The 26,512-nt window shown below is 38.2% G+C and overlaps 1 protein-coding gene across 5 annotated transcripts in view; it reads left to right on the top strand.

Moving 5' to 3' along the window:
- The window catches only part of GPATCH8 (G-patch domain containing 8), a 103,127-nt gene that overhangs the window by 58,573 nt on the left and 18,042 nt on the right, over positions 1 to 26,512 (top strand). For all 5 annotated transcript variants that reach the window (XM_053570291.1, XM_053570292.1, XM_053570293.1 and 2 more), the window contains 3 exons: positions 1,479 to 1,546; positions 2,206 to 2,292; positions 11,641 to 11,784. In XM_053570291.1, the coding sequence (XP_053426266.1) occupies positions 1,479 to 1,546; positions 2,206 to 2,292; positions 11,641 to 11,784 (299 nt within the window). The remainder of the gene's footprint in view (positions 1 to 1,478; positions 1,547 to 2,205; positions 2,293 to 11,640; positions 11,785 to 26,512) is intronic.

Raw genomic sequence — 26,512 nt, 5'->3', positions numbered from 1 at the left:
TAAATCCCTGATTGAGACGTTATGAAAGTGATAATTGCACCTAGGAAGTCATTTTTATAACCTGTCTTTAATTTGGTCCTTTTGCTAAAGATTGCAGTCACTGCTTATTTATTATACCATTGGGCATAAGGTAGCATTGCATTTTCATTTTATTTTCCTGGCAATCTTTGATAGTATCTAAAAGAAGGCTATATTCTAAAAGCTTTCTTTTTCTTTCTTTCTTTCTTTCTTTTTTTTTTTTCTTGTCATGGGATGTATAGTTACTAAAACGGTTTTTTTAAACTGTGATAATTATTATTAATTATGTTCCTATTTATTGTATAAAAACAATAATGGGATATTGGTGATAAGTAAACTTCTGAATTTATTTTTCATTACATTTTAAAGACAAAAACTTAATCCTACAAATACAGAGCAACTAGATGGATACAAGTGGTTGCTGGTCATTTTGAAAATGAATTCTTTCCCCTTTTTTCTGCAGGACCAGGGTCAGTTATGATCATGGCATTTATTTAAAAAAAATTTTTTTAGCACCTCAGATTTAGCCTGAAAAAACTCAGTTTTTAGCCCAAAGGTATAATATATATGTGTGTATAACAACAACAAAAAACCAATTGTTTACACCAGCCTGAGTGAAATGATAAGGGAAGTAAACATTGTGTTTTTTCACTAAAGGTGTACAACGGATAAGGTAAGTCCTCTTTCCAGTGGGCTTACATCACAATAAAAAGCGCAAGTTGTGATGTAAAACAGCTGTGGTAGTAAAGTGCTTGTCTGCCCCATTTTGCTTTGTTTGGCTGGTTATGAGTGGATTAAATATACATTTATTTTTAAAATCTCCAGCATAGATCAATTAGTTTAAAGTCAATTTTCTTCGCAACTAGTCCTTTTCACAGCTTACCGATTACCACAGCTAGTGTTAAATCTAGGAAATGGGACGTCAGAGTACTGTTCTTTGTCCCTAAGGACATTTTTATTTAATCTTTAAAGTCCCATTTAATTGTGAAGCATCTCTTAAAAACAAACACAATGATTAAGCATACTGCATCATGTTTGAAAATGTAGTTTTTCTATTGAAGCGTGTCAGTTGAGATGTTTATTTCCAGTTTAAAAAGTATATATGGGGGGCTATCAGTGGAGAGCGTGATGGGAAATTATTCAGGTAAAAAGGAACTTCTAAAGTTTAAACCTCTTTGTTGTGCCATCACTTAAATTGCTTTTTGGATTACTTACTAATTTAATTTTACTATAGTAATCAAGAACTATCCCAAATGGGAGGTCAACCAAGGGAGTTAGTTGGGTTTTAACTAGGAAAGGAAAGTTTGAGTGTAAGCTGTGAGAATGGCTTGTGTTTGGTTCACTGTAGCTTTCTGGTCTCTGCACTCCAAGGCAAGATCTCTAACCACCCAAACCCAATGTATAAAGTGAGCTGTTGGCTTGGCTTGGCATCTTACCTTGATAATGTGTTCCTGTTACAGGGAGAACAGATCCCATCCCGATTGTTGTCAAGTATGATGTCATGGGCATGGGCCGAATGGAAATGGAGGTAAATTGATCTCTTTAACTATAGAGTTTTATGGGATATTTAAAATTGATATTAATTCCAAATCCAGATTCCAGGGCAAGAATATGTTTATCAGATGAGATGTAGTTTTAATATTTTTCTTTGTGCAACTAAAAAATACTTTGCATTCTTATTTAGTGCTACTTTTGAGGTAAATAGGATGCAAATAATGCCCCTGTTTTGACTGGGGCATAAGGAATTTGAGCGTTTTGCCCAGGGTTATACAGCAAGGCAAGATGAGACTTGGGCCCCAACCTTGGTGCTCGTTTTAGTAGGCAATGTTGCTATTTGTTGTGGTAGATTCTTTATCCTTGTAGAATTGTGTACAGCTGTGATCTGTGATACCTGCATTTCATTGCCTAAAATATTTCTCTTTACTCTTAATTCTTTGGCAATGAACAGTGAAGTGAGGTCTCTTATCAACAAATGTACCTATTAGGATCTACCAGCATGAAAGAATTAATGAACTATTTTGCATGCTATTTTCTCTGTGGGGTAACAATAAAGCAAGCAGAACCTGAGCAAAATGGAAAGCTTTTTTTGTTGTTTCAAACAATACTGTAGTTGTGCAAATAACTTTTTCATCGCTAATCTTGGGGTACTTTAGGAATTAAGACTAATTTTTATCTATTTTTGTCAAGCTTGATTATGCTGAAGATGCTACTGAACGTCGTCGTGTCTTGGAAGTGGAAAAAGAAGACACGGAAGAGCTGAGACAAAAGTATAAGGTACTTAAATGAAGCCATTCTTACATTGGGGATGCTCACATTCTCTGTTTCTCATCTCATCCCCCACTCTTCTCTTCTTCCCTTTCTCTAATACAAAATTAACCTATACTTTTATATTCTAAAATACGTTAACTAATCATCTAAAAACAACTAAAAGAGAAATGTCTTAAAAATGTCTTATAAGAGTGGGCAAGATAGGCCAAAATTCTAATGAGGTATTTTGAGCGGTGAAATTTTTTTTAACTGAAAGCCTGGCATTTTCTAAAACTGACTAGTTTTTAGTTTTCGAAGCCTAGGAGGGTCGGGGTGAGGATATAGAAAAAAGACTGGAGTTCTGGACATGGAGAAAACACAATAGGCACTCCTTATAAAGCTGGGACCCCAAAGGGTTATGGTCTTATTTTAAGGTTATAGCACAAGTTAACCTGCCTCACCTCCATTTTCCTACAGGACTAGTAGGAAAATATCATTCCTAAGCAGAATAGGGGGTCATGGCAGCTTTTGTTTGTCTGAAACTTTATTACCACAAAGTAATCCTCACTTTGGATTTGAAATTCAGATTCATTGGATAGTTCTGAACACTTCAAATTTTGAATTTATTTTATTTTATTTTATTTATTTATTTATTTATTTTTGAGACATAGTCTCACTATGTCGCTGTTGGTAGAGTGCCTTAGTGTCACAGCTCACAGCAACCTCAAACTCTTGGACTTAAGCGATTCTCTTACCTCAGCCTCCCGAGTAACTGGGACTACAGGTGCCCGCCACGATGTCTGGCTATTTTTTCTTTGCAGTTGTTGTTGTTTTAGCAGGCCTGGGCCAGGCTCGAACCTGCCACCTTTGGTGTATGTGGCTGGTGCCCTACTCACTGAGCTACAGATGCTGAGCCTTGAATTTAGTTTAAAGTGATACTAGACTGATAATTTTCCCAGGTGCTTGATAGAAACAAAAGGAATTGTGAAAGGGATGTTATGATATTGGAATATAGAATGAAAAGTTACAACATGAAGAGTGAAATTCTAAAAGAAAGGGAAAGAATGAGACAGAAGTATTATTTGAAGAGAGAATGGCTAGGATTTTCAGCTGTTACAAAAGATACCAAAATATAGATATGGGAAGCCCAAAGAATCCCAAACCATATAAATAAAAAGAAATCCAGGCTGGACACATTATCTCATGCCTGTAATCCCAGTTTGTTTCACCTCTAAAATAAACACTATTAAATGTATATACACTTAATAGCATCGCCTTAAAATACATAAATCAAAAACTGACAGACTTATAAAGAGAAATGGTATATCCACCATCATAACAAGAAATTTTAATATACCCCTCTCAGTAATGGATGGAAGAGGCAGAGAAAAAAAAATCAGCAAGGTTATTTAGAAGATTTAAACAGACAACCTGGAAGTTGTACTTGCAACCACCCTTTTCCTCTTCCCACAATCCCTCGTGCTCTTTTTTTCCAACTTGGGCTTGGCAGAATAGCTCCTGCAAAGAAGGGTGGTGAGAAGAAGAAGGGCCAATCTGTCATCAACGAGGTGGTGATTCAAGAATACACCATCAACATTCACAAGCACATCCATGGAGTAGGCTTCAAGAAGCATGCCCCTTGGGCACTCAAAGAGATCTGGAAATTTGTCCTGAACAGATGGGGACTCCAGATGTGGAGGATTACTTGAGGACAGGAGTTCGACAAAGCTGTCTGGCCAAAGGCATAAGGAATTTCCCATGCCATATCCATGTGTGGTTGTCCACAAAAGGTAATGAAGATGAAGATTCACCAAACAAGCTCTATAATTTGGTTACCTATGTACCTGTTACCACTTTCAAAAATCGACAGACAGCGTGGATGAGAACTAACTGGTGATTGTCAGACACATCAAATCAAGTTATAAAACCACACACACACACACAAAAAAGATTTCAACAACACAATTAACAAATTTTACCTAGTGGTTATATAGAACTATGTAGTCATTCACTTTGAAAATAAGAAATTTCAAAATGCAGAACATTTATTTAAACATAATTTTTTTGTTATATCTGGGGTCATAAACCAAGTAACAAGTTTCAAAGAACTGAAATCAAGGTATCAAAAACAGTTTTAAACAGTAGTAAGAAAAACCTTATATTTTTCTTAATGAAATTAAGGCACATTTATATAATCCTTCAAAGAAGAAATCACAGTAATAATTGGAAAGAATGGTGGTGCCCGTGGCTCAAGGAGTAGGGCGCCGGTACCATATGCCGGAGGTGGTGGGTTCAAACCCAGCCCCGGCCAAAAAAAAAAAAAAAAAAAAAAAATTGGAAAGAATTTTAGACTGAGAGATAAAAATACTAGATGTAGGATAAGCTAAAACAGTATGATAAATCGATATTGAATTACTTAAATGCTTCTATTAGAAAAAGAAAGGCTGTAAATTAATGTAGTAAACATTGTTTTCACAAAGTTAGAAACAGCGTAGCAAAATAAACCCCAAAGAATGTAAAAAGAAAGAATAAATATGAGAAGAGAAATGAATGAAACAGAAAACTTAAAGCTAAAAGTTCTTTGACATACGTGTGGTATTAAGGGGAGAAAACATAGAAAACTAACATCAATAACAAAAGAAATAATTGTGGATGAGAAAGATGAAATTGTGGATGAAAAGATAAAATTATGAATAACTTTATGCCATTAATTGCAAAAGTTAAGTGGGCAAATTCCTGAAAAATATAATTTGCTAAAATAGATTCAATAGGAAATACAAAACCTGAATAATTCTGTAACTACAATATAAATTGAATCTGTAATTAAAAAAAAGACTTTCAAAAAAAAAAAAAAAACTTTCCATAAATCCCAAATAATAGAACCAGTGAGTTCTATCAAACTTCACAGAAGAAGTAACTTTAATTTTAACCAACAATTTCTAATCTGCCAGAAAATTGAAAAAGAAGAATTGGCTTAATGAAAGACAACTATAATAACCTTGATGACAAAACATGACAAAGACAGTATGAGAATGGTAATAACATGCCACTGTCATTCCTAACACGTTTGCAAATCTTAAAACACTAACAAAATCTATCAGGATGTATCATGACCAAGTTATCCCACAAATGCAAGATGGATTTAGTGGTAGAAATCAATTTATATAATCAACCACATTAAGAGATTAAAGGAAAAAATTGTATATGATCTCAGTAGGTGCTCCCTAAAATGCATTTTATGAAATCAGATGGGCACAGTGGCTCACACGAGTAATCCTGCACTCTGGAAGGCTGAGATGGGAGGATTGCTTGAGGACAGGAGTTCGAGAGCAGCCTGAGCAAAGGGAGACCCTGTCTTTACTAAAAACAGAAAAAATTAGCTGGTGGCGTGTGCCTATACTTCCAGTTCCTTTTTTTTTTTTCTCTTCCAGTTCCTTTTTAGGGGTGGGAGGAGACCTGAGGCAGGAGGATTGCTTGAGCACAGGAGTTTGTGGTTGCTGTGAGATAGGCTGAGGCCATGGACTGTAGCCAGGGCAACAGAAAGAGATTCTAAAACAAACAAACAAACAAAAAAACCCAACATCCATTCATGATAACTTTCCTAGCTTGAAGGAGAACAAACCTTATCCAGGTAGAATGTCTATAAAAACCACGTGGGGGGCTTCAGACTTAATATTGAAAGCTTTCCCTTTGAGATGGGGTGACCTAGCAAGGATGCCTATTGCCACTGTTTCTGTTAAACAGTCCTGCAGGTCCACAGCAGCACAGTAAGGTAGGCAGGCAGAAACAAATAACTAAGTAAAGATACATGGGTCACTATGAAAGTTTTCAGACAGACTATGTTATGGACCATAGTTTACTTCCAAGAAACTCAGTCAACAAACCTCCATTCTGATTCACCTGTGCAAGTTTGAACTTGCTCAGCTTATCAGTGTTGCTGAGAGGGCTTCATTTGTTTCCACCCATGTATATTTTATGTTTCTTGATATTAGCATATCTCAAAACTTTTGTAATGACCCACATATAATTGATGAAAGGAAGAAACCTGTTACTGTTTGCAGTTATGATTATGTACCTAGAAATCTACAGGTAAATTATTCAATTTAATTATCAGGATGATAGATAACAAATAAATTCATATTTGTATATGTGTATATTAACAACAAAGAGAAAATGAAGTTTACCAAAATGTTGCCATTTGTGATAGCATAAAAATGTAGATTTAATGTGGTGTGGAAGACTTAAAGCAAAGATTCTAAAACATTACTGGAAGTCATAAAAGTACAGTAGAATAACAAGCGAGATTTTAAAAAATAAATTGTTCCTGAATTAGCAAACTCAGTAGTATATCTTTTGTTTTTTTTGTGTTTTTGGTTTCGTTTTGTTTTTATTTTAGAGACGGAGTTTCACTTTGTTGAGCCTGGTAGAGTGCTATCGTGTCACAGCTCATAGCAACCTCAAACTTTTGGGCTTAAGCTATTCTCTTGCCTCCACCTCCCAAGTAGCTGGGACTACAGATACCCACCACAACACTGGCTGTTTTTTTGTTGCAGTTGTTGTTGTTTAGCTGGCCTGGGCTGAGTTGGAACCCGCCAACCTTGGTGCATGTGGCTGGCACCATAACCACGTTGCTACAGGCACCAAGCCTCCCTAATTTTTTTTTTTTTTTTTTTTTTTTTCAGTTTTGGCCAGCGCTGGGTTTGAACCCACCACCTCCAGTTTATGGGGCTAGCACCTGTGGCTCAAAATTTTTTTTTAAATATTCAGTGCAAAGCAATCAAAATCTCAATGAAGTTTTATGGGGAATTTCATGAGCTGATTTTAAAATTTGTATGGAATGGCAAAGGGCCAAGAATAGTCAAACCAGTTTTAAAGAACTATGTAAGATAGAAGGACTTGCTCTGCCAGTTATCAAAATTCTTACCCAGCACAGTGGTTTATGCCTGTAATCCCAGCCACCCAAGAGGCTGAAGCAGGGGGATTGGTTGAGCCCATGAGTTTGAGGCTGCAGTGAGCTATGATCGTGCTGCTGCACTCCCAACTGGGTGGCAGAGTGATGAGACCATATGTTCTAAAAAAGAAAAAAATGCAATAAAGAATCTCTTATAATAAACGCTTAATTGGATTGTATGTTTATTTAGAAGAGTAAATCTTCCAAATCTGAATAAACACTAACTTATAATAAAAACAGTATCTTACAGAAATAAATAAAAACCAAAGTAGAATTAAAATTTGATTTGCTTCTGTAGCTATCATTGCTAGAAGAGGAATTCACCTTGGCACCTTCTTCATAGTGTACATTTTAATATGATATAAAAGTCTCATGCAGGTACATCTGGCCTGGGCTGATGTAGGAAGAAGATAGTTCACATATCACATGTCTTCGCTGTACTTTCAAGGGAGATTTGGAAAGTGAACTTTCTGACTTTTATCTTGGAGAAACTAGCACTGATAAGAAAGACGTTCCGGCTCAACGCCCATAGGACAGTGGTTACAGCGCCAGCCACATACACTGAGGGAGCTGGGTTCGAAATCAGCCCAGGCCAACTAAACGACGACAACTGCAACCAAAAAATACCAGGCGTTGTGGTAGGCACCTGTGGTCCCAGCTACTTGGGAGGCTGAGGCAAGAGAATCTCTTGAGCCTAAGAGTTTGAGGTTTCTGTGAGCTGTTATGCCAAGGCACTCTACCAAGGGTGACATAGTGAGACTCTGTCTCAAAAAAAAAAAAAAAGTTCCACAAGTTGTTTGACAGCCAAACAACATCAGACCATCCAGGACTCACACAGAAAATTGTTGTGAAGGATTGGATAGGGAAAAAATGAAAATGTGCTACACATAACTCACTTTTCACTGTAGCTTTAATAAGTCTATGCAGACTAGTTCAGCACTGCCACTCCAACAAATACAACTATTTCTTGCTTACTGATTAAGTAGTTCACATGAGAAAAGATGTAGAGAAGTGATAAATGATAGAGCTCCTTTGAAATTGTGTCCTACAGTTAAAAACTGAATAGAAGAAAGGCAGATTTTATGAGCCTTTGAAACGAGACTTACCCTTTTTTGAGATAGGGCCTTGCTTTGTTGCCCAGGTTATAATGCAGTGGCATCATGGCTTACCCCAACCTCAAACTTAGGAGCTCAAGTGATCCTCCTGCCTCAGCCTCTTAAATAGCTGGGACTACTGCCCTGTGTCGCCACACTTGACTGTTTATTTATAGACAGACTCTCACTCTGCCTTGGGTAGAGTGCCATGGTGTCTTAGCTCACAGTAACCTCAAACTCTTGGGCTTAGAAAATCCCCTTGCCTCAGCCTCCTGAGTAGCTGGAACAACAGGCCCCTGCCATAATGCCTGACTGGTTTTTCTATTTTTAGTAGAAAAGGGTCTTGCTTTTGCTCAGGCTGGTCTCAAACTCATGAGCTCAGGCTATCCATCTGCCTCAGCCTCTTGAGCGTTAGAATTATAGGCGTGAGCCACCTCTCCCTGCCGTTTTATTTTTTGCAGCATTAGGGTATCACTATGTTGCTCAGGCCAGGTGTCCAACTCCTGGCCTCAAGTGATCCTCTTTCTTCAGCTTCCCAAAGTTTTGGGATTACATGCCTGATGAGCTACCACACGCAGCCTGAGACTATCTTTTTAAATTGGTCAACTGGAAGGAGGTGCTCATTTAGAAAGAATGCATCCACTGTGTAAATTGGCCGGCTAGGTGGCTAAGACATATAATCCTAGCATTCTGAGAGGCTGAGGCTAAAGAATTGCTTGAGCTTAGGAAACCAGCCTGAGCAAGAGGGAGACCCTGCCTCTACTAAACAGAAAAAATTAGCCGGGTGTAGTGGTATGTGCCTGTAGTCCCAAATACCTGGAAGGCTGAGGCAGGAAGATTTTTTGAGCCCAAAAGTTTGAGAGTGCAGAAGCAGCATAGCAACAAAGTATCTTTTGATGTATAGTTTTTGTTTGTTTATAGAGACAGGGTCTCACATCATCACCCAGGCTTGCATGCAGTGGTGTAATCACAGCTCACTGCAAACTTGAATTTCTGCGCTCAAGCATTCCTTGTGCCTCAGCCTCCCAAGTCAGAACTGTAGGAGTGCAGCATGCCTGGCTTTTTAATTTTTTATAGTGGTGGGATCCTCTGTGTTACCCTGGTTGGTCTCTAATTCCTGGTGTTAAGCAGTCCTCCCACCTCAGTCTCCACAAGTGCTGGTATTAGATGAATGAACCACTATGCTCAGACTGATGTCTAGTTTTAAGTGGAATGGCAAATTGGACTGCCGGTTGGGTCAGTCCTACAGTTTTGAGCTTCGTTAAGATCAGTAAGTAACCAGTATTCCTGCAGGTTGCATTTCTAAGCAGTGCAGTTTATTTGAAGAATGACCTTATATTTAACTCAATTAACTGGCCATTGTCTCGAGTAAGGCTTTTTGCCTTAAAGTCTAAAAATTTGAATATTATTACAGGTTGAGCATTTCTTATCCAAGATGCTTGGGACCAGAAGTGTTTTGGGTATCGGATTTTGGAATATTTGTATTATAGTTATCGGTTGAACATCCCTAATCCAAAGAGTCCAAAATCTGAAATGCTCCAGTAAGCATTTTCTTTAAATATTAATGTCAGTGCTCAGAAAGTTTTGCAGACGCATTTCAGGTTTTGGATTTCAGGTTCAGGATGTTCAACCCATAGTACTTGCCTGGCATATCTCTTTCCATTCTATCTTTCATCTTACCAAGTCCTAATGTTTTTAGAGGTATCTTGTTTTTTCTCTCTAATAAAATACTTTATTACTGGGAATGATTTAATGGTTTTGTACTCAATATTTGCGACACAACATTTAAATTTTAGCAAGACTAACATCTGATTCTTAATAGCACATTATGCTGCCCCTTTCACAGAGTCTTCAGAAATTCAATGCTAAACAAATTTCTTTAGTTTTGTAGGCTTCACAATTAAGGCACCAATCATTTGGGAGGCTTTTAAAGAATTAAAGATACAGATGCCACAGTGAGGTGTTTCCCATCATAGAAGCCCACAGGCAAATTATTAAAAAGCTAATGGGAAAATTCCTCAAAATACTAAGGGATCAGGAAAAAGTGCCATAGTTAGGGTCTGTTTTAATCAACACGTAGTTGGACTTTGTTTTCCTGACTGTTTTTTAGTACATTTACATTTCTTATAATTAGTAATAAGTCTGTTTCTAACATCTTTTTACTTTCTACTTTCTAGAACTGTGTGTCTTATTGGAGTAATTTCTTTTAATCTGTCTTCTAGTTTACATCTTTTTTTTTTTTAAATTGAGGTATGACTTATATACCATAAAATTCACCTTTTTAAAGCCTACAATTCAGTGGCTTTTTTCAAGATTGTGCACCCATTTCTATGATCTGATTCCAGAATATTTTTATCACCTTACTACATCTCTTTTGAGCTGTATCTAATATGTTTTAGGGGCTTTTGAGGGGGTTGTTCTTTTTTACAGTTACATTTTTCAGTTGTAAAATTCTCATTTGTTTCTTCCTACAGTTTGCCTTATTATTTTTATAGTGTTGTATGTTTTTTCATTTTTGTAATTTCATTTTATATTTAAACAATTTTTGGTTACTTTATATTCTGTAACAGACTATCTGAGATCTTGGGGCATAAATTTGTTGCTTATTTCTTCTGATTCTGACTTACGATAGATTTATTTTCTGTGTACATTGTGATACTTGATTGTAACTTGTGTTTGGGTGATTAGGAAAAATTTTAGGGACAAAATTGAGGATACTTTCTGAAGAGATTTTTGGTTGCCATGACATGGACCTCCTAGGGTCTCTCCAGCTCATTTCCTTGTTCTTTGGTTTAATGATAATCTCAGGTTTAGTTTCCTACCTTTCTCTAACCCCAAACCCCAGTTTACTCATAATGTCCTAAAGAGAGCCCTTGGCCTTTGGAGCTGTGGTTTCAGTTTCAGATCCAGATTATAGCTGAGTTTAGTTTAGTTTTGTTTTTTCATCTCCTTTTGCCCCTCTTGGGGATTAACTTTTCTTCCTATAGTTCCATCAATACAATAAAAATTACTTTATTGAATCTAGCTGGTTTTTAGCCAAAAGTAAGGAGATGGGAATGCCAGAGTATCCAGTCTACCATATTGCCAAAAGTGAAGTAAAATTAAACTCTTCTAAACATTATTTACTTGAAGCCAACTGTTAGTATAGCCACATACAAATTACCCTACCAAATTGCCATTTGTATTTCATCCAATACTGTTTGTATTGGTACCACTAAATTTTATGAAAAGACCGTTTTTCTCTTCTCAGGTAAACTTTGTATTTTTTTATAACATTCAGCTAAAATTCTACTAAGGTTGTTTTTTGTTTATATTTTATGGTTCTTACAGGATTATGTTGACAAAGAGAAGGCCATTGCTAAGGCCTTGGAAGATCTCAGAGCCAACTTTTACTGTGAACTCTGTGATAAGCAATACCAGAAACATCAGGAATTTGACAACCATATCAACTCCTATGATCATGCACACAAGCAGGTGAGGAATAGTTATTGGCTAACAAGGAAAAAAATACTTTATTGTTACTATTGAATTTTATGTGTATACCAAAAAAACTTGGGGTCTGTGGGTTATTGTGTCTGCCAATCTTTATCTGAGGTCATCTGTAATTTATCAGTGGCAATAATCTCATATAGATACCTCCTATCTTTCTCCATCATCCCCCCACTATTTAAAATAGAATGAAGAATTGTGTTTTATAAGTCTTACATAATTTGACTTTGAGTGATTTCTAAATTTTTATTTAATTTTAATTAATTGGTCATTTAGCTGAAAATCACTGAGAGCCTTATTTCACCCCTTTTCTGAACATATTAAAACTTTGAAGAATTATCCCTGACTGATCTTTCCAACTTCTATATGTAAGAGTTTATGGTTTATTGGCTGCTATTTCCTATCAGTAAGTCATTTTGTTACTTAATATACCTTGGAAGGTAGATAAATCTTGAGAAGGAAAATAAAATTAGATGTTGTTTTGACTTTAACGTAAAATTCTGATGCTGCATGTTGAGCTGAGAAACAAATTACACTTTCTTTATAGTCTTTTTTACCCCTTTTTGTTTTAGAGACGAAATTTGTATTTAACTAGCTACTGGTATACAAAAGATGACAGTAATTCCCTTGGGAGATTTTAGTGGACAGAAATGAATCATTAAATCTATAGGAAAATTCTGGCTTATTAAAGAATTTCAAGCTATTTGATCTTGGAATGACTTTAGCATAATTTAGTAGATCTTTGTTGGGGGTACAATGGAAAAATGATGAGGATTTTAGAATGAAATCTTTTGAGCTAGACCTGTTGAGCCAAGATTTTTTTTTTAACCTTCATCTTCTAACCAACTGTATGATTTCATTGCACAGATAAAAGATAATCTTTGACCAAGTTTTACTCTTACTAGCATAGGTTGAGTTTATAAGCTGGTTGTGTACTTTCTTTGCAACAGTCTCTTCAACATTTAGCCACAACTAACCTTAAGATTCTTCTGTTGATAAGAATTTGTTTTCAAGACAGCTTTCAACTTATTACACCCCTTTGGATGTTGTTTTAATAGATTGTAGGCTGTGCTTGATTCAAAGAAGAGAAAGTTAGAGAGTATATACATGGACAAGTTGACTGTTACCTTACTCCTTCAAAGAATCATCTTTCAAGAAAGGAAAGTACAGCAGTGATTACCACTTATCCAGAAACTTTTCCAGTTTTTCAATGCTCATTTTTATGGAATTAACAACAGAGATATTTAGCATCTAAGTACAAACCAACCCTTTGGGATTCCAGAGAATTTCTTCAATTAAGAAGTGTCTGATTTCTTCAATTAAGAAGTGTCTGTGGGCTCAGCGCCTGTAACTCAAGTGGCTAAGGTGCCAGCCACATACACCAGAGCCGGTGGGTTCGAATCCAGCCCGAGCCTGCCAAACAACAATGACAACTGCAACCAAAAAATAGGTGTTGTGGCGGGTTCCTGTAGTCCCAGCTATTTGGGAGGCTGGGGAAGAGAATCACTTAAGCCCAGGAGTTGGAAGTTGCTATGAGCTGTGATGCCACGGCACTCTACCCAGGGCAACAGCTTGAGGCTCTGTCTCAAAAAAAAAAAAAAAAAAGACTTGTCTGTGATATACAAAAGACCCCAGAAGATACTTAGGGCCCAAAAGAATAGTTAGAAAGGTCTTTTGAGGGCGATGTCCATGGCTCAGTGGGTGGGGTACCAGCCACATGCACCGAGGCTGGCAGGTTCAAACCCAGCCCAGGTCTGCTGGAAGACAACGTTGACAACTGCAACAACAACAACAAAAATGACTGGATATTGTGGTGGGCACCTGTGGTCCCAGCTACTTGAGAGGCTGAGGCAGGAGAATTGCTTGGGCCCAGGATTTTGGTGTTGCTGTGAGCTGTGATGCTATGGCACTCTACCCAGGGCAGTGGCTTGCGATTGTCTCAAAAAAAAAAAAAAAAAAGGTCTTTTGTATAAAATGTCAACTAGAAAAAAGTAAAAGTAAACAAAGAAAAGTAAACCAGAATAATGGGAATGTGGGCTAGGTAAAGTGGATTATGCATCTCTCTAAAAAAAATTTGTTTCTAGTAAAGTATTTCAACAAAAGGTTTTAATGTAGATTTTTTTCCTTGCACCCATGCTGTTGATTGCTAAATTTAATAGTCTAATCATGAAAAAATGTTTTTAATTAGCTGGGCACAGTGCTGTACACTTGTAGTCCCAGCTACTTGGGAAGCTGAGGCAGGAGGATTGATTAAGCCCAGGAGTTTGAGGCTGTAGTGAGCTGTGATTGCACTGCTGCATTTCAGCCTGAATGACAAAGGAAGACCCTGTCTCTAAAATCAAAATCAACTTGAATATATATGGGCTTGCTTTTATTTTTTTTAAAGGTGCTTGTAACCTGAAATGTAAGAGTTGCTTTTTAAGGGAAAAAATTCTATCAAAGCAAAACAGATTTACAAATTATATCTGAATGAAAGTTCAGAACTAATAAAATTCACATTGACAGTATCAATTTAATGTGATGGATGATGGTTTAGTGATTTTGCTCAATCTGAGTGTAGTAGAAATTGTCACAGGTGTGGTTCATTTGAAAATGTGTTGCTGGGCCGGCGCCTGTGGCTCAGTGAGTAGGGCACCGGCCCCATATGCCGAGGGTGGCGGGTTCAAACCCAGCCCTGGCCAAACTGCAACAAAAAAATAGCCGGGCGTTGTGGCAGGCACCTGTAGTCCCAGCTGCTCGGGAGGCTGAGGCAAGAGAATCGCGTAAGCCCAAGAGTTAGAGGTTGCTGTGAGCCGTGTGACACCACGGCACTCTACCGAGGGCGGTACAGTGAGACTCTGTCTCTACAAAAAAAAAAAAAGAAAATGTGTTGCTAAATGTAATAGTCTAATCATGAAAAAAATGTTTTTAATTAGCTAGGCACGGTGCTGTACACTTGTAGTCCACCTGCCACCTTGGCATGTTTATTCTCCCACATATCTTGCATTTACTTTTATCTCTTCACTGTTTTTCTCTATTGCAGTGCTTCTTAACCTGGGGATTTTATCCACTAGGGGGCACTTAGCAATATCTAGAGGCATTGACTGTCACAGCCAAGACAATGATGCTACTGGTATGTAATAGGTAGAGGCCCAGGGTGCTACTAAACATCCTGAGATGCACAAGAAAGCCCCTCAAAACAAAGAAGCAAAATGGTAGTGAGTAGTGCCGAGGGGCGGGCATGGTGGCTTATGCCTATAATCCTAGCACTTTGGGAGGCCAAGGTGGCAGAATCTCTTGAGACTAGGAGATCACTGGGTAATAGTGAGACTTTGTCTCCACAAAAAAATAAGAAAAATTAATTTGGCATGGCAGCACATGCCTATATATAGTGCCAGCTGCTCAGGAGACTGAGGCAGGAAGATTGTGTAAGCCCAAGAGTTTGTGGTTGCAATAGTTATATTGATACCACCATGCTCTAGTCTGAGCAACAGAGCGAGACCCTATGTCAAACCTCACCTCCACCCCATCCCCCCAAAAATAGAGATTGGAAAACCCTGTTCTGTTAGAACTATTGAAAAACTTTTAAATGTATGATATTGTGATATTATTTGACCTTTGCTTAGTATAAACAAATATTTTATGTCCCCATTTATGTTGTAAACATTTATAAAGTACTCATCTAGACTATCCAGAATATTCACTTATTGCTCTTCTTTAAGATTATCATCAAAATAAAAATACAAAATTAAGGATTTCTCATAGACAACCGATGGACTACTTATCTTAATATAGGATCTGTCTGTGGTCCTTGGTCTGGGAAAAATCTTTAGATGATATGATTAATAAATACACGTGAGTTTATTTCTTCACTTAATCCAAAGCTCTTTTTAGGCATTAAAACAAAAACAAAAACAGATGTAGGTGGCTCACACCTCTAATCCTAGCACTTTGGGAGGCCAGTATGGAAGGATTGCTTAAGGTCAGGAGTTCAAGACCAGCCTTAGCAAGAGCAAGACTCTGTCTCTACAAAAAAATAGAAAAATTAGCTGGCTGTGGTGATGCATGCCTATAGTTCCAGATACTCAGGAGGCTGAGATAGGATTGCTTAAGCCCAGAAGTTGGAGGGTGCAGTGAACTATGATGATAACACTGCACTCCAGACCATAAAACACAGCAAGACCATGTCTCAAGAAAAAAGAACCTAGTAGTACCAGATGTATTATAGTATGAGCTTGGTTTTTTGTTTTGTTTTTGGTGGAGTGTTCTTCATTTTGTTGAAATGTAGGCTTTTTCACCATTCTTCATACTGCAAATGGTAGAATTTCAAAGGAGAAACTTACAGATATATAAGCAAAAAAGGCACAGTACTACAATTTTTTATAGTTCAACTCTTCCTGGAACTCCTTATTTCTCAGGAACATTTAATTAACCATAGTACAACACGGCTAACTGAATAACCCCTAACAGGGGCACAGTTTTTGTTTCTCTTTGATGGACATGAACTTAACCATACAAATGGACCTACCATTTTCCAAATTTATGCTCTAAAGTCATAAAGACACCCCGTCTTGTCTTCCAGGAAGGCACACAGGATTATTATGAATCTGAGATAATAGGTAAGTACTTTCAACCCTGTGTTAGTAATCCCTAGTTTGCATCTTCCGTCAAATTTTTACCATTAAAATTTTTTAGAGGAATAATCTGTTAATGGTAAATTACTAGTAGAGACAGGATCCTAAATATACCCTTACCTTTATTAAGCACAGATAATCTCTCAAAAAGGAGATACATGGCCACTCTCATTCATGGTGATTTTTTTTTGGCCGGGGGAGGGGGGTGGGGGGGGAGTATTATATGCCTCTCCCTATTCACTAGGTTTTTTTTTTTTAAGATTTTGTTAAGAGTCATTAATACAAAAACAGAATTAAAGCCCAGCTTAATCTTCAAAGTTGTAAAAACTAATTAGACATTTTGGCTCTTGTTAGTAATTTAACTCTAGTTTTCAAGTGATCGATTTTAATACATTTTAAAATCTTCAAAGGCAGGCCTTTATATTTCTGGAGAGATAAGCTAATATTAATCCCATTTTATATAAATTCGTTCTGAGGTGCCTAAGTGCTCAATAAACATTAGCACTGACCATTAGCTACCCTTGTTGGCTTAGTATAAGTTACTGTTAATTCTAAAGATTTTTTTATTCCTACCTCCTTGCCTCTTTAATGATTTAGCATGTCTTTTTAAAAAAACTTGTCTACTAATGGATATAATTTTCTTTAGCTTTTTGAGGGCTTAAAATTCAAAGTCTGAAGAATATTCTCTTTCTCAGAAGTAAATTTATAGCAGCACATAATAGTACCTTAATTTTAACACTTTTTCCCCCTTTTTTGGCTGCTTTCTTGGTACCTTGTTACCTATTGAGGATTCTTCTAATCTTTTCTATTTGTGCCAGTAAGGGTCCTTTTAAGCAAGAGATTGAAAATTGTCTCACACATGTATTTTGTCTGGCCTTCATGGTGTTAGTTTTTCCTGCATTAATTTTAATTGGTTCTCAGTTACTAAAAATTAGATTTTACGAGCGGTGCCTGTGGCTCAGTGGGTAGGTCGCCGGCCCCATATACCGAGCATGACGGGTTTGAACCCTGACCCAGCCAGCTAAAACAGCAGTGGCAACTGCAACAAAAATAGCCAGGCGTTGTGGCAGGCGCCCGTAGTCCCAGGTACTCGGGAGGCTAAGACAAGAGAATCACCTTAGCCCAAGAGCTGGAGGTTGCTGTGAGCTGTGACACCACGGCACTGTACTGAGGGCGACAAAAAAAAAAATTTAGATTACATAACTTAAGCTTTGGCTTGTCTTGAAAAATTGAAGTATCTGACGACATTGGGCCTACATTTCAACATGAGTAATTCTATGTCTTTGCTTATTCTCCAGTTAGCTGTGGTTTCTATGTTATCTTTTCTCACACCAATCTGAATGCCTTATTATGATACCTGCTGAATGAATGCCTCTAAACATTTTAGTTTGTAACTCAGGCCTGTACCTTTACTTCCTTTCCTCAAAGGTTCCCATGGATTCTGACTGATACTGGGGAAGTAGCACATTGAAAAACTGCCTTCTTGCTATTAGTGTTGGGACCAACCTCCTTGCAATTTCAGTCTCTGGTAGTCTGATCCAATTATCAAAATTTGGAAGTGTAAAGCAACTTCATGAATTCCTTTAACTTACAGAAGGAATCAGTATCTGTGTCAAAGGAAAGAACACTTTCAGCCTCCCTATACTCTTTAAATTTTCTGAAAAGACTGACGTTTTCTTTAATACCAAGGTCAGTTTCAGCTATGAATAAAAGTAGTAGTTTCCTAAGCTCTAAATAGCTGGAATAAAACAGATGAAGCCTGCAGCAGCCACAGTGACTATTCTAAATTGTACAGAATAGACTCTATTAATACATGTTTTGGCCAGGAGTAATGGCTCACGCCTATAAATAATCGTAGTGCTCTGGGAGGCTGAGGATTGCTTGAGCTCAAGAGTTCGAGACCATCTTAAGCAAGAGTGAGAGAGAGATGCTGTCTCTACTAAAAACAGAAAAACTAGGTGTGGTGTTGAGTGCCAGAAATCCTAGCTACTCAGAAGGCTGAAGAAAGGATTGCTTGAGCCCAAGTTTGAGCTTGCTGTGAGCTAGGTTAATGCCACAGCACTCTACCCAGAGCAACAGTGAGATTCTGTCTCCTAGAAAACCCCAAAACCATGATTTAGTTAACTGACTAAACTATTGCAACTGCATTTTGACAGCATTACTTAATTTTAGTTGACTGTTTCAGTACTCAGTAATGTATATTAATTACCAAGGAACAAAGAATTGAGAGTTTTTCTCATTACTCAAAAATGAAACAGATTTCTGGATTGAAGTATTTTCTGAAAATTTCTTTGGTGGAAGGAATAAATCATTTTTCAACTTCACAAGACTTCATTGAATTTTATGTTATTTATTTTTTTTGAGACAGAGTCTCAAGCTATCACCCTGGGTAGAGTCTGTGGCGGCACAGCTCACAGTAACCTCAAACTGTTGGGCTCAAGCGATTCTCTTGCCTCAGTGTCCCAAGTAGCTGGGACTACAGGCGCCCCCCACAACTCCTGTTATTTTTTTGTTGTTGTTGTTGTTGCAGTTGTCGTTTTTTAGCTGGCCCGGGCTGGGTTCAAACCCGCCAGCCTTAGTGTATGTGGCTGGTGCCCTACCCGCTAAGCTATGGGCATCACCGTTCATTGAATTTTAAAGTGGTCACTTTCCACTTGAATGTTCACTATCTACTGAATGTTTGCTGTTTACTAATTGGATTTTTGCCTCTCAAGATATTTTACAGCATTTGATCCTCTATATTAGCGATTCTCATCCTATGGGTCATGACCCACAGGAACTGTATTAAAGGGTTGCAGCATTAGGAAGGTTGAGAACCACTGCTCTATATGCTTGCTAACACATGGCATCATGTGTTAATAATAATCACATGTGACAATAAGCACATCAAAATCAATTAGATTTCTGCCAAGCCATTGCAGATTTGAAAAATGCAAAGTGAATTCCTGTTCTGCATTGACATTCAATAGAGAAAAAACATAGAAGAAAATTAAAAAGGCAAAGTAAAAAAAAGATAATTCAAGGACTGAAAAAACAAAAGAAAGAAAATGGGGCAGCACCTGTGGCTCAACGGAGTAGGGCGCCAGCCCCATATGCCGGAGGTGGCGGGTACAAACCCAGCCCTGGCCAAAAGAAAAAAGAAAATGACATTTCTAAGAAGTGAAACCAGCAAGATCAGGTACCCATGAAAATATTCCATATGTACTCTTTGTTTTGAATATTTATAGAATGTTTATCCTCAGAAAACTAAAAAGTGATTATTGGCAAAGATGTAAAATCAGTTTAGGAATCAAAAAGTATTTATGAATCCCAGAGCTTCATAAATGTTAAACAGCAAAGTTTACTTCTAAAGAGATTATGGGCTCGGCACCTGTAGCACAGTGGTTATGGTGTCAGCCACATACACTGACGTTGGCAGGTTCGAACCCAGCCCAGGCCAGCTAAACAACAATGACAAGTGCAACAAAAAAATAGCTGAATGTTGTGGCGGGCGCCTGTAGTCCCAGCTATTTGGGAGGCTGAGGCAAGAGAATCACCTGGACCCAATAGTTTGAGATTGCTGTGAGCTATGATGACACAGCACTCTATTGAGGGCAAAATAGACTGTCTCCAAAAAAATAAATAAAAATAAAGAGATTATGTTTTGAGAAGCAAAAGAAGTGTGAAGAGAGAAATGCATTTCATAGTTTCGGCATATTGTAGTTTTCTTCAGTAATCTTTAGCAGATGTGAAAATAATAGATTTTGTGGTGCTTTAGATGCCATTTTCTTTGGAACTGTTTTGTGCCTTTTCACCTGTTAAACCTTACGTACCTACCCTCTCTGCTTATGTCTGGAGTACACTTCCTGCATTCAGCAGTTACAACCCAGTTAACTTTGGAAAAATTTATGTCTTCTGGGCGGTGCCTGTGGCTCAAAGGAGTAGGGTGCCGACCCCATATACCAGAGGTGGCGGGTTCAAACTCAGCCCTGGCCAAAAACTGCAAAAAAAAGAAAGAAAGAAAGAAAAATTTATGACTTCTTAGGGTAGCTATCTGCTTTTGTGAGTATGGATAACTTAAACAGATCCTTCAAGAGCCAATGTTCTAAGTTTACCAGACGTTCTCTTTATGTATTTCTAGCTGTTCTTCATCTCATTACACAATTCAATGTGTAAATAAAAATTATTCTGTCTTATTTATGTTCTGCAGTTTCAACCTTTCTGCCCTTACACACTTAAAAAATTAATCACAATGATGGCCAGGTGCAGTGGCACATGCCTGTAATCTTAACACTGGGAGGCCGAGACAGGTAGATTGAGCTCAGGAGTTTGAGACCAGCCTGAGTAAGAGTGAGACCCCCGTCTCTACTAAAAATAGAAAAACTAGCCAGGCATGGTGGGAAGTGCCTATAGTCCCAGCCACTTGGGAGGCTGAGGCAAGAGAATTGCTTGAGCCTAAGAGTTTGAGGTTGCTAAGAGCTACGATGACACCACAGCACAGCACTCTATACCCAAAACAGAGTGAGACTCTATCTCAAAAATAAATAAATAACGGCAAGTGTGGTGGCTCACACCTATAACCCTGGCACTCTTAGAGGCCAAGGCAGGTGGCTTGCCTGACTCACAAGTTCCAGACAAACCTGAGTCAGAGCAAGACCTCGTCTCTAACCAAATCCCAGCTACTTGGGAGGCTGAGGCAAGAGAATTGCTGGAGCCCAAGAGTTTGAGGTTGCTGTGAGCTGTGATGCTATGGCACTCTACTGGCTAAGAGTCACTTAGAGGGTGACTAAGTGAGACTCTGTCTCAGATAAATAAATAAATAAAATTGATCACAGTTATGCACTATGATAGAGATTCTGGAATTATGTTGTGTGTCCTATGGTGGTCTGAAAGGTTAAAGCACTGTAAATAATAGTAAGTTTGAAAATGACAATGCTGTAAAGAGAGCTCCAAACTGGAGTACTGCTATTCCATTTACTTTGGGTCCACGCAATTCTTATGAATTATATTCCTTCAAATTTTACACAGAGGGTAAATCTTTGTCTCCAGGTCTGATCTGGAGGGCTATATAATATGATGCTGGGCATCCTAAATCAAAAAGTCCCAAATCTGAAATGCTCCAAAACACAAAACACTTTGAGCACCAGCATGACACTGAAAGGAAATTCTCATTGGAGCATTTTAGATTTTCAGATTTGGGATGCTCAAACATAAGTATATAATAAAAATATTCCAAAATCTGAAAATCTAGAATCCAAAGTACTTCCAGTTCCAAGTATTTCACATAAGGGATGCTCAACCTATATACTTAAAACTAATTATCTTGTAGCCCAGCGACATAGCAAGATCTCATCTCTACGACATATAACAAAAAATTAGCAGCCCAACCTCAGTGGCTCATGTCTATAATCCTAACACTCTGGGAGGTTGAGGCAGGTAGATTACCTGAGCTCAAGAATTTGAGACCAGCCTGAAACAGCAAGACCCCTTCTCAAAAAATTAAAGGGGCAGTGTGGTTGGCACCTGTAGTCCCAGCTACTTGGAAGACTGAGACAAGAAGATCACTTGAGCCCAAGAGTTTGAGGTTGATGTGAGCTATGATGACCTGCACTCTACCAAGGGTAACAAAGTGAGAGACTGTCTCCAAGTCTGAGGTTGCTGTGAGATATGAGGTACAGCACTGTACCAAGGGTGACAAAGCGAGACACTGTCTCAAAAAAAAAAAAAAAAAAGTTAGCCAAGGATTGTGGCACATGCCTATAGTCCCAGCTCTATAAGAGGCTGAAGCAGGAGGACCACCTGCGTCCAGGCATTCAAGGTTACAATGAACAATGGTGATGGCTACTGCTGTTCAGTCTGAGTAACAGAGCAAGACTTTGTCCCTTTAAAACAAAAAACAAAAACCCTTATTATCTACAAAACCACAATGTTACCCCATTTTGCACCCTCTGGGATGACTAAAATAAAAAAGAATAATAAGTATTTGAGGGGATAGAGAAATTGGAACCATTTTATATCTATCTGTCTTTATGTGTGTATATATATATATTTTTTTTTTTTTTTTTTTTTGGAGACAGTGTCTCACTTTGTCACCCTTGGTACAGTGTTGTGGCCTCATATCTCACAGCAACTTCAGACTCTTGGGCTCAAGCGATTCTTTTGCCTCAGCCTCTCAAGTAGCTGGGACTATAGGCGCCTACCAGAATGCCTGGCTAGTTTTAGAAATGAGGTCTCACTCTGGCTCAGACTGGTCTCAAACCTGTAAGCCCAGGCATTGCACCAGCTTCGGCCTCCCAGAGTGCTAAGATTACAGGTGTGAGCCACCACCACCTGGCCTTGAACCATTCTATATTTACTGATGAGATAGCGAGATGGTACAGCCCTTCTGGAAGACATAGACTTACCATATGACTAGTATATATGCCTAAGAGAAATGAAAACACATATTCACACACAAACTTGTGTAAGAGTACTTATAGAAACTTTATTCACAATAGAGAAAAAGTGGAAAGAACCTAAATGTCTATCAACTAATGAATGGAGAAAATGTATATCTGTATAATGAAATCGTTATTTTGCATTATAAAATAATGACTTACTGGTAAATACAACATGTATGCTGTATGCACCTTAAATAATATGCAGAATGAAAGAATTCAGTCACAAATGTCATTTATATAAAAAGTCTAGAATAAACAAATGCATAGAGAAAGAAAGCTGATTACTGGTTTTTGGGGGGCTAGGTGGAGAGGGGAATGGAGAGTAACTATTTATAGGTACAGGGTTTCCTTTGGGAGGTTATGGAAATGATCAAAATTAGATAATGGTAATGGTTACACGATTCTAAGAATGTACTAAAACCTAAATCAGACACTTTAAAAGAGTGAGTTTTAGGGTATGTAAGTTATATCTGAAAGTTACTAAAACCTCATTATCCTGGGCAGCGCCTGTGGCTCAAGGAGTAGGGTGCTAGCCCCATATACTAGACGTGGTGGGTTCAAACCTGGCCCTAGCCAAAAACTGCAAAAAAAAAAAAAACAAAAACAAAACTTCATTATCCATCTTAAATTTTCATGGTGGTGGTTGTGGTTAAAATATATACATACATAATGCATATATGTATGTATACATGTATATATTATATATATAAATAACTTGAAGCAGGCACACCTGATGCTATTAAAAAATATGCCATACTTTTAAAGCTGTTTGCTGAATTCCTGATTATAGCAAAGCAAATATTACCTAGTAATTTTTTTGCAAATTAATTTGGTATCTACCTAATTATATTAACACTCATTGTGCTGCAGAGTAATTGGACATTAATGGTTAAGTATTGTCATGGAGTCCTATTTTGACCAAAAATAATTTGTATTTTCTTTTTCTTTCTGTTTTTCAGCATCTGTAATTGGCATTAGTATTTACTTTTCTCTGTTGGTTTTCTGTTATTGAAAAAAAAATTTATCACTTACTAATATATATATATATGCTAAAAGAAAGAATTACATCTAATGTCCAGGAACTTGGATTACCCTAGCCATTCATCTATAATCTCCTTTCCCTAAGTCAGCAGTTCTCAACCACGACCCACATAACTGTATTAAAGGGCTGTGGCATTAGGAAGGTTGAGAACCACTGCCGTAAGTGGTTTAATGCTAGACTTTGTATATTCTCTTTTGGTCTTTTTCCTTCCTCAGCACATGGTTATGTCCTGGATGATCTTATCTAAAGCATCCAACACCAAGACATGAATCACTGTGACTTGGCCAAGCAACAACTATAGCATGATTATTGGGAGTAGAGAGAATAGATTGACATTAATGTTTTGTTGTGAGAAGGAGGCAAAAACCAGTGAAGAAAAGAAACTGTAAGGCTGAGTACAGTGACTCACACCTGTAATCCTAACATTCCCTAAACCAGCCTGAGCAAGACTGAGAACTCATCTCTACTAAAAATAGGAAAAAATTAGCCTGGCGTTGTGGTAGGTGCCTGTTGTCTCAGCTACTATGGAGGCTAAAGCAGGAGGATTGCTTCAGCCCAGGAGTTTGGGGATGCAGTGAGCTGATGATGCCATGGCACTCTACCCAGAGCAGCAAAGTAAATCTCAAAAAGAAAGAGGCAGTGGGTTTGGCATGTAGAATTGTTCATGTAAGAGAAAAAGGAATGGTTGAGGTTCAAAGATGAGGTTATCTGTAGCCAGAAATAAAGGTCAAGGTATAAATAACCACCCCTTCTTTACTGTGTTTCCTAGCTATGTTCATAACAAGTAAAATTTTGTGTGTATGTTTGCATAAAATTTTGTGTGTGTTCTTTCTCCTAACTCATTTTAAAACTGATAGCAGTTTGATAAATGTTTATTGAGCATCTCTTTTGTGCTATAAATAGCAACTTGTGCATTGTAGAGTTAGTTACAAAGAAAGACTAAACCTTGGTCCGCTAGAGTGGAGTTACTATCCGGGGAGGGAAACTATGGTTAATCTTTTGACCCTAGGCTCGGCGCCTGTAGCTCAGAGACTAAGTTGCCAGCCACATACACTAGAGCTGGTGAGTTCGAATCCAGCCCAGGCCTGCCAAACAACAATTACAACTACAACCAAAAAATAGTCGGGTGTTGTGGTAGGCACCTGTAGTCCCTGCTACTTGGGAGGCTGAGGCAAGAGAATCACTTAAGCCCAAGAGTTGGAGGTTGCTGTGAGCTGTGATTTCACAGCACTCTACCGAGGGTGACATAATAAGACTCTGTCTCAAAAAAAAAAAAATCTTTTGACCCAAAGACAAAATCAGGTTTTCTCTTGAAAGCAGAGTAAATATAGAACATGGGATTTTTTTTTTTTTTTTTTTTATGAGACAGAGCCTCAAGCTGTGCATCGATAGTCCTGCCTACTTGGGAGCACTTGAGTCTAGGAGTTCTGGACTGTGATGTGCCATGCTGATCAGGTGTCCACACTAAGTTAGGCATTAATAATGATGACCTCTGGGAGAGGGGTCTACAAAATTGCCTCAAGAGGTGGTTAACCAGCTCAGGTTAGAAAAAAAGCAGGTCATGGGTGGCACCTGTGGCTGTCGGTAGGGTGCCGGCCCTATATACCGAGGGTGGCGGGTTCAAACCCGGCCCCGGCCGAACTGCAAAAAAAAAAAAAAAAAGCAGGTCAAAGCTTGCATGCTGATCAGTAGTGGGATCATGCCTATGAATAGCCCACTCCACTCCATCTCTTCAAAAACAAAAACTATTTGTTTGTTTGTTTGTTTTTGTTGAGACCAAGTTTCACTTTATGGCCCTAGGTAGAGTGCCATGGCATCACACAGCTCACAGCAACCTCCAACTCCTGGCCTTAAGCGATTCTCTTGCCTAAGCCTCCCAAGCAACTGGGACTACAGGCGCCCGCCACAACACCCAGCTATTTTTTTGTTGCAGTTTGGCCGGGGCCGGGTTTGAACCCGCCACCCTCGGTATATGGGGCCGGCACCCTACCGACTGAGCCACAGGTGCCGCCCAAAAAGCTATTTTTATTATCAGAATTTCCTCATCTGAGAGAAATGTCAAATCTATATACTGGGTTTGGGAGGGTTTGCTGAGCCTTGTCTATAAGGTTGGGATTATAATTCCAAGGTTCCCAATTCTACTTTGAGATCCCAGACTTTACTATAAAGTTCCTAAAGGTGAGGTGGGAGTTTGCTAATTCTTACAGAGTACGAGGACAGGTTTGCCAGAGGGAGCCTGCAATTTGAATTTGCTTTACTGGCATCATCCCATTTTCTTCCATCTCTACCTCCAACTGTAGGAACTTGAGGTAGGATGTCTTTAGGGTGATGTGGACCTGGTCTTGTTCCTTCAACTTCAAGGATATGCCTGACTCAGCCTGGATACTCTGGACTTTGATGAAATAATTGCTGTTTTGGACAATGTTCTATAGTTTGAAAAATGCCTTCTGAAAATCATGAAGTATTTGTCAGAGGGAAGGAAAAACTAGGCATGCGGAGATTTTCCAGGCTTATGAGGTAGCTAGAGAGAAGATGGCAGGTATGAGAAAAACATATGTTCTATTTAAATCTTGGCTAAGAAGTCTGTTAAGTGTTTGGGGAAGAAAACGCTAGGTTTGTGGTCTAAAATATTCATATTT

The sequence above is a fragment of the Nycticebus coucang genome, chromosome 18, assembly GCF_027406575.1.
Source record: "Nycticebus coucang isolate mNycCou1 chromosome 18, mNycCou1.pri, whole genome shotgun sequence".
In the NCBI taxonomy this organism is placed as follows: Eukaryota; Metazoa; Chordata; class Mammalia; order Primates; family Lorisidae; genus Nycticebus; species Nycticebus coucang.
Note: the sequence above shows the minus strand (reverse complement) of the source record. Positions and strands in the feature narration are given on the sequence as shown.